The sequence below is a fragment of the Danio rerio genome, chromosome 12 (genome assembly GCF_049306965.1).
Source record: "Danio rerio strain Tuebingen ecotype United States chromosome 12, GRCz12tu, whole genome shotgun sequence".
In the NCBI taxonomy this organism is placed as follows: domain Eukaryota; kingdom Metazoa; phylum Chordata; class Actinopteri; order Cypriniformes; family Danionidae; genus Danio; species Danio rerio.
Genome location: NC_133187.1, coordinates 32,662,169 through 32,671,849, shown reverse-complemented (window position 1 = coordinate 32,671,849; position 9,681 = coordinate 32,662,169). Strand labels below are relative to the sequence as shown.

General features: G+C 35.5%; 1 protein-coding gene across 1 annotated transcript in view; it reads left to right on the top strand.

The window, feature by feature from the left end:
• Nucleotides 1–712: 712 nt before the first annotated feature.
• The window catches only part of entpd1 (ectonucleoside triphosphate diphosphohydrolase 1), a 34,192-nt gene continuing 25,223 nt past the window's right edge, over nt 713–9,681 (top strand). Inside the window, exon 1 of the mRNA XM_005156326.6 lies at nt 713–832. Within this exon, the coding sequence (XP_005156383.2) occupies nt 817–832 (16 nt within the window). The 5' untranslated portion in view covers nt 713–816. The remainder of the gene's footprint in view (nt 833–9,681) is intronic.

Genomic DNA, 9,681 nt, shown 5'->3' with positions numbered 1-9,681 from the left:
AGATGATTTTTAAAGCCACTAATTTTACTATTACAATTACATTTTCAAGCAATGTCAAGCATTTATCTAAAATGTAAGCACTTTTCAAACCTTGAAAACCCTATATTAAAATTCATGCATTTTCAAGAATTTCCAGCACCTGTACAAACTCTTTGTCCAAATTTCTAAACTACATACTGTAATACTAAACCAGACAAGCCTAAAAATGATCATCATTATAAATGAGATCATTATTAATAACAATAAACGCATCTCCCTGTCCTCAGGGCAACACCTGCGTGAAAGACCCAGACATAAACAGAGAGAGCACAAAAGACGAGAACACAACATGACTTTTGTTGTGTTTTGATGCTTTTTTCATGACTACCAATAGTGACAGAGCTAGTTGGAACCCAGAGAGAAACAAAAATGCCTTTGTTTTTGGTCCACGCTCTGGCAGAAGTGGTACAAAAACGGTTAGAGAGAGAGATTGTGGATAATGATATGGTAAGGTAAGCTCTGTTAGTCTCACACACATACACACACACTATTTGTCAGCGTCTTTGTCTCTCTTTCTCTCTCTCTCACACACACACACACACACACACACACAGTTGAGGTAACAGTCAGATCATTCGTATGGTTAGTGGTGGAGGGAGGGAAGAAGAAAGCTTGGCGACGCTCCCGCCCACTCTTGCCCCTTATAAAGAACCTCAAGAGTGGGAAAGACCCCCTAAGAGAGCTGAGCCAAACACACGAAAGAGCACTTTGAGAGCCGGGACGAGTCCGAAAGAGGGTGAGAGAGAAAGAGAGAGAGGATTATAGGACACTGCACTCATGGATGAACAGGGAGGTAAGTCTATAACAACAGCACCTCTTACATGAACACACACTTCACCATGTTGGCTTCAGAGCAGGGCAGGATGTAATTTGGCAAGAAACAACAATGCTTAACTTCAGGAAGTTTGGGGCTGAAGAGCTGCAGATATGCTCTGATTTCGAGTATGCTAGATCAAGCTTTCTTTTTAGGTAAACTTTAGGCAGACTGTTCTGGAATTATATGGATTTTATTTTCCAAATGCTTTTTGGTGGTTTTCAGTTTTGTTGTTTGTACTAATACTAATATAGCAAAAACTAATGCAACACTTCAAATGAAACAATGAGCAGTCTGCTACCTAAATTATGCAGTTGCATCATGCAGTTTTTTTTTTATTTTTTATTAACCGTCTGACTACCTGCAGAGCAGTTCAAAAGTTCATGCATCCATTTTATTTACAACCTTTAAGAAGATCTATTGCGAATAAAGAATTGAAAATGTGCCAGTAAAAACCTCTATTGTTTGGTGATCTTTGTCTACATTTGGCTTAGTTAAACAGAATAAAAGTATAAATGTTATTAAAAGAAGACATGAAATGCTGAGAATTCTCCATAGAGTGCGTGGTCATCTAATGCATCAGGTTTCAGCATCAGATTTCAGCATCTGGTGTGCATCTAACAGCTTTATAGCTGCCGTAGCCTGTGACAGGACTGAAAGCGCTGAGACATCGTCAGAAAGAGAGAGAAAGATTGTTATATAACACCGGAGGATTTCGTCCTGAGATTGTACTGGCCATCTGGTACTTGAGCAATCTCAGCAACAAAACATCCCCCCATGTCTTAAAAAGCATTGCATTCTTGCAGGGGGCAAGAAACTACCTCTTCTTTCTCAGGCTGAAATGAGGAAACTGTACTCACTGTGCCATCTTCTGCTCTGCACTCAGTGCCTTGATCAAACCTAACTTCCTGTCGCTGACACAACAAGGTCAGTGTAGATGTTCCTCATTATTCCAGTCATGTGCGAATGAGGAAGTCCCTCCCTTTCTACTCGTGGGGCCTCTTTTGGAAGCCAAGCTGAAGAGATTCCCTTTTATTTATAGAGCTACTTAAAAAATGCAATGCATTTTGGGCAGGGATGAGCTTTTAATACAAAAAAGTTGGGAAAACTAAAATAATAAAGTCGGAGTAACTTAAATAAGTTGGGGTAATTAGAAAAAAAAGTTGAGCAAACTAGACAAAATTAAGCTGTAGCAACTAGAAAAAAAAACAAGTTTTGACAGCTAAAATAATTAAGTTGGGGCAACTAGAATAATAAAGTTGGAGTAACTAGAAAATTAAGTTGTAGCAAATAGGAAAAATAAGTTGTGACAGCTTGAACAATTAAGTTGGAGGAACTAAATTAAGTTGGGAGAAACTAGATAAATTAACTTGAGGCTACTAGAAAAATTAAGTTGTACAAACTAGAATAAAATTATTTGTGGTAACTAGAATAATAAAAAGGTGCAGTGTGTACTTTTGACACCCAGTGCTTGAACTTGGTATTGCATGCTTGGTTTAAAACACACAAAAGCGCAGGTTGCCAGATTGACGACAACAACAGGAGCGAGACCGACTGTTAAGCCTAAAAGCGGAGTTAAGCCGTGTTCTAAGTAAAAGCAACGGCATGCGGTACAAGGAATATTTTCCATATAAAATAAGTTTTTGCTCTAACCAACTCCTGTATTTGAGAAATGGCTTCTATATTTCTGAAGCTAAACTATAAGAGAAACTGACAATGATCTCCTCAGATACACCTCATGTGAATTATTCAGTGCTAAATGCTGTTAATGCAAGTTTACATGATGTGTATTGCCATAGTACTGAAAGCAGCAGCAACAGATAGTTCACCTCAGATCTTGAAAGTAAAACTGAACTTTAGAAATGTTACTCAGTGCAAGCAACACATATCAGTGATTCAGCATGCACATGTTTAATAGGTTGAACATACATTAATTATATTATAAAATTTACCATTTCGTCGTAGTGCAGTAAGTGCACTATTCTGTGCTTCTGAATGGTTGCATTTCAATTTCTGTCAGAAGATATTAAAATATAAAGTTAACATTAACAAGCATTATGCAATGCTGAATGAAGTCCGTGTTTACTTTTTGTTCTAATCCATTAACAACACATTATTATATAATAATAATATATAAGTATATTATATATAGCTAATATTAAAAAAGATTAAGTAATGCTTAACAGTAGTGTTGTCCGTCATTAATTTGTGTTAACTAATAAATAATGCACTAAGTAATGTTAACTAATACAACCTTATTGTAAAATGTTATTAAATACTTTTAAAAATGTTAAAATAGCAAATTAAAAGACAAGTCTATTACTGTGTATTATTTAAATATTTGGCAACACTTCTCAATCGGAACAAGCTTCCAACATGTGTTAATAACAAAAATACAACCATTTATTGTTACAGTTCATTTAATATGTGCTTTGTTATACGTCAATTAGGTTTGTAATTTGTAGATATTATTTGAATATTAGGATTTTTTTTTTTTTTTTTTTTTGAGGTGGGCTATATACACTGTAACATATAGGAAAATGTTGCATGCATGATGGGTTTGTCATGATCTGAGTGGGGTTTATTGCGTGTGGGTCAATGAATCATATTACTCAGATCTGCCATGATACACGTCAAATGTGTAAGAAATGTGTGGGTTGAAATTGACACCAATTGCTATACCACTGCCTTAGATACGCTGAACAGAGCCTTCTCATAACACTGTCCGTGAGAACGTGTCACAAATGAACTGGTTCTGCAGTCGCATTTACTGAGAAAAAATATTTACAAAAAAATATATAATATAAAAAGTAAAAATAATTACAACAAAAATAAATGCATCTTGAACTTATACTGTAAAAACTATCTGTCGATTAACAGTTTCCATATTTTTTGTTTTCTGTTTATTTACAGTTTTGATTTGGGACATTGATCTCTGCGCTGTCGACGTCTGATGTTGAATTTTTAACTCTACTGTTTAACAAAGTGACTTTTGTTGACATTTTAGTAGTTTGAAATAATGGGCTCTATGCACAACTAGAGTTTTAAAGCCAACAATAAACTTCCAGTGTATTTTCAATTTCACAAGGTTGTTTTTACAGCATCGATGTTGTAATGTAAATACAATACATTCAGTTAAACAGACTTAAGCATTTATTAAGTGTAAAATGCGATGAAAGACCGTTGTAACCACTAGCGCTGCCAGTAGCAACAGGCTAGCGCAGAAATGGCATTGAAAATACTGGGGTAAAATTTGATTCAATTCAACTCAGCTTTATTTTTATTGCGCTTTTACAATGTAGATTGTGTCAAAGCAGCTTCACATAAATGGTGATAGTAACTGGATCAGCGTAGTTCAGTTTTTAGTGTTTAAGGAGTTGCTTCATTTAAGCTAATATAGTCATTTTGTTTCAGCCAGGTTCCAGTGAGACAGAGTGCATTAAGATTGTTATCTGTTATTATTTTATTTATGATAAGTGCTTTAGGTGCACTGTCATTTTCACAGACATGGCAGGGGGAAATGGAATTTAATGCAGTGCTTATTGTCCAGTCTGAGACTACTCCGTATCATATACCTAACAGGCAGTGAAGATCGCTAATTCTTAAAGAAATCAGATTTTAAATGTGACAGTTTTGTAATAAGACGGAAGCCCTTGGGCTGCCAGTGTAATGGAGGCCAGCTAGTGTGTGCTGTGCAGGCAAACCTCACTCCTCTGGCCTCTAAAGGTGCTCTAGCGACAGACGCTACAGGCCATGGTCTTTAGCCTCCTTGTTAGAGCAACCGACTCCCATGCAGAAGGACGCCGGTTCAATCCCAGCTCGGAGTGGGTTGGGTGGCGTAGGACTGGCGGGGTTACATTGGTGCCGAAACCTGGGAAGGGAGTGAGGTTTAACGGGGTGAGTGCGACTGAGGCCAGCTAGTGTGTGCTGTGCAGGTAAACCTCACTCCTCTGACCTCTAAAGGTGCTCTAGCAACAGATGCTAGAGGCCTTGGTCTTTAGCCTTCCTGTTAGAGCAACCGACTCCCATGCAGAAGGTCGCCAGTTTGATCCCAGCTCGGATGGGTTGGGTGGTGTAGGACCGGTGGGGTAACACCTGGATGAAAACTAAGAGTCTGTGTGCATATACAGTTAAAGTCAGAGTTATTAGCCCCCTTTTATTATTTTTTATTTTTTGAATATTTCCCAAATGATGTTTTATAATATTTTTTCTTCTGGAGAAAGTCTTATTTGTTTTATTTCAGTTAGATTAAAAGCAGTTTTTATTTTTTTAAAAGCCATTTTAAGGTCAAAATTATTAGCCCCTTACAGCTATTTATTTTATAGTCTAGTCTACAAAACAAACTTTCGTTATACAATAACTTGCTTAATTACCCTAACCTGCCTAGTTAACCAAATTACCATAGTTAAGCCTTTAAATGTCACTTTAAGCTGTATAGAAGTGTCTTGAAAAATATCTAGTAAAATATTATTTACTGTCATCATGGCAAAGAGAAAATAAATCAGTTATTATAGATAAGTTATTAAAACTATTATGTTTAGAAATCTGCTCTCTGTTGAACAGAAATTGGGGGGGGGGGGGGGGATAAACAGGGGCCTAATAATTCAGGGGGGCTAATAATTCTGACCTCAACTGTGTACAATTTTACACTAACAAGAAAGTTCTGAGTTCTGAAACATATTCAGAATTCAGGAGCTCATTTTAAAGCAATAATCACCAAGAAGCTACACTAAAAAATTATATGATCGATTTGTCCTGACAGCATTTGTTTTGAGTTCATCATAACTTGTTAAACTAAGTTAATCATGTTCTCATTTTATAAGTTACACAAGTTGTTTTAAGCCAGTTTAACATAACAGAAGTTCAATGGAGCCATAAAGTTAATTTAATTCAACAATTTAAGGCAACCAAGATTTTAGCAGTGTATGGTTTACCAGTGCATTGGGAACAGCAAAGAGGTATAGCTGCTGTAGACATAACTTGGAGTAGAGCAAAAAAAGCTTTTACATACTGTTTTATTGAGTCAAAAAACACACTTGCAGCCAATCAGCAGTTAGAGGCGTGTTTAGTAATGGTAGGAGAGATATCAAAAAGGAGCGCAGTTCCAATTGGCATGCATGCTTTCAAATTTCACCGCTATGCTGATGATATCCAGATCTATTTGACAATACTAGAAAGAGTGCTCTAGACAGTCTAACAGCACGTCCTGAGGATGTGAAAGCCTTGTTTTCAAGAACTTTCTTTTTTGTGAACTCAAACAGAAGTCATTGTTTTTAACCCCTCAAAGTTTAAAACAACTGGCATCTTGACCCTGAATCACTATGCCAGTTCATCTGTCCCTACTACTGGTATCTAGGAGTGTTGGTTGATAACGGCCTTAAATTTGATAGCGCGGCTGTCAGCTCCAGTCATTTTCCATCTTCACTCTCCATCCAAAATCAAACCATTCCTCCCTAAACATTCCATGGACATTGCTATGCATGCTCTCAATACCTCACACATAGATTATTGCAACTGCCTTTACCATGGAATATCAAAGTCACAAACAGATCGCTAACAGGTTGTACAAAACTCTGTAGCGAGATTCTTAAAGGGGAAAAGAAAGTTTGACCATGCTACCTCCATCCTAAGACACCTGGCTTCCCATGAGTTTTTGAGTTGAATTTAAAATCCCATTACTTCTATTAAATCTCTAAATCTTTTAGCTGCTCCCTATATGTCTGATTTAACTCACTCATACTCTTCCACCAGAAAACTAGGATCTGAAACTAAATGCCTCCTACAGATACTCAGATTTGGATTCATATCAAGAGAAAACCGAACCTTTGAAGTGGCTGGAACAAACTCCCACTTTATATAAAATCAGCTTCCACTTTGAGTTGAAATCGCATCTTAAAATTTATTTTGTTATACTGTTATTAGTATAATTAAGCTACTTTTAGTCCTATCTGTACAGCACGTTAGTCGGCATGTGGTCATTTTTTAAATATTATCTATAAATAAAAGGATCTGAACTGAACTGAAATCAATCAATAGTGCTTTAACCCTGTGTTGTTCATATCTTTGTCAGACAAAGGCTGCCTTGGTGAACAGAAGAGACTTTTTTTAATTCCAACGTTTTGACTGCATATAATTATACGGACTACTTGCTAGTATATTTCAATTCATATGTCAAATATGTTAAATATTTATTGTAATAATTTTACCCTTATTTTATATTTTAATCAAATGCACATGAATATTGGATGGTATAAGCAAATTTATATACTTTAAAAGAAATCTCTCTATATATATGGATAGCATGTTGGATAGATGAACATAGGATGTTGTCAGTGATCAGTCATTTCTCAATTCACAGACATCCTCACTTCCTCTAACCTCACAACGACTCGCCGCAGTTGAAATAAACATCCTTTTCAGGTGATCCTGTTCCCCTTGTGGGAAAACTGTCCTGAAATACATCTGAAGTGCAGAGATGTACATCACACTTCACACGGTCACTTCATTTCAGAAATAGATTGTGCATTATAACGTCACATACTCTACAGTTTTCAAAATTAAACAACAAACAATACAAGTCATAACTATGCCTTTCCTGTGGTTAAAATACTGTATAAACATCATTATGGTTATTTGTTTTGGAGATCAAAGTGGAGATCTAAACCGCTTTCCCCAAACCCTAATGCCAAGGAGGATATCAATGTAGCACATCACTATGTTCTCAAGAAGAAACAGTTTTAATATATTTTAGCATTATTTTTTTATATATAATTTATATATACTTTTTATGTATAATTTAATTGATTATCTTTCTATTTCTAAATATGTTTGGTGACTAAAATATTGTTTAACTAAATATCTATTTTTAATAAATCTGTTTTGTTTAAAAGCACCAAAATACTATATGATAAAAAAAAAAAAAAACGTTGGGACCATTGTTTTTGTTTACATCCCTCAAAATGGTCTATGATAAAATTTTGAGGGTGATATAATAGATCATGAATTATGTAAGCAACCACATCTAAAAAAAACTAAAATATCCAAATCTATTGTAGTATATTGAACAGAACAAAACATATTTTGAATTTAAAAATATAATGTTTTGTGTGCTCATGGCTCCAAACATCACATATTGTGTAGACGTGTGGATTCATATATAAAACTATATAATAAATAAAACAAAAGAAAGCTGTAAAGATTGTTAAAAGATGAATTATTGTGATCTAACTAACAGTTCATTAAATTTCTTCAGTCATGATTGATTGATTTAACTGATATACTGATATATTGCATAATGCAGTGGTTCTAAAACTGTGGTACGTGTGCCACTAGTGGGACGCAGGCTTACTTCTAGTCTCAAGTGGAAGAATCGCTGGGTAATGAAAGAAAAAAATGAATATAATTTTAATAATTTGATGTGTACGATAACACAAATGTGATCAACATTGGCTGTTCTCTATAAATCCCACAATCAAAGCGCTGTGCTTAGAATGCAAGCACCATGCGCCTCTTTCTCTAGTTCTGCGTTAATTGGATACATTTTTACTATGCATCCAATTAATGCAGAACTAGAGAAAGAGGCGTGTGGCGCTTGCACAGCAGATATGCGCCAGAGCAGTGGTCCCCAACTCCCGGGCCAGCGGGGATTTTGAGGATCAATTGCTACCAGGCTGCACAAGAAATCCTTAATTATTTCTGTTTTATTTATTATCCAAGTCTGAACATTCTTTTATTTAAAAAAATCTTTTATTTTGAAAAATGACCGTATTCTCTTGATACATCTCCGTCTCCTGAGCGCCAAAACTTAAACCACAGGCTAGCAAAATGAATGGATCCGCAAATCATTTAATCAACAAATCAGATGAACCCAGCATGTCTGTGCAAGAAGAAGATCATCTGCTGTAGATTCGCCAATCATGGAAGCTGTTCACATAGCACATCATTTCCACGCGCAAGTTCATTATTTATAATAAAGGCACAAGCAGTATGAAGCCCCCACGTATTGCAGGTGTGCCAAGTTGAAAACCTCTTAACTTTTCAGAATGCCGCACCACGCGTCACGTGACAAGAAACGACCAATCAGCTTCATATTTTGTAGGGAGTATAATTTTGGTAGACTCTCAAACAAACTTAGAACACGTTTCTGCATGGAAAAAACTTATATCAGAGTGCAGCAATGTTTTATTTTACATATATTTAAAATTTTCTCAAAAACTGTATAAATATGAATGACATATAACCTACATTTATAATATTCAAGCCACATTTCCAGGTTTTGATGAATAGGCTACTGAGTTAATACTTTACATTTAAGTTCAGCAGTTTTCCTTTTACTTTTTAAGAACAGCGCCGTTTTTAATTAACTTTTAAAAGTACATTTTATTTAAACGTTGCAGTTTTGTTTTGTTTTGTTTTTTTTACCTGCAAACGCTGTTAAAAGACATGCACTATAGGTGAATTGTATAAACCAAATTGGCTGTATTGGGTGTGTGTGTGTGTGTGTGTGTGTGTGTTTCCCAGTACGGGTTTGCAGCTGAAAGGGCATCTGCTGTGTAAAACATATGCTGGATAAGTTGGCGGTTCATACCGCTGTGGCAACCCCTGATGAATAAAGGGATTAAGCCAAAAAAAATCCATTTATAAATGAACGAATGTATGATATAAAAATGTTTATATCTTTTAAAGGGGTACACATATGGAATAAAGCTAATGAGGAATTAAAATTTGCTTAAATTTTTTTTAAAATGCACAAAAGAAAGATAATAAATAATTATATTAGTACGTTATTTATGTTATATTAAAACTATTGCAGTAATAACTCCAGTGTG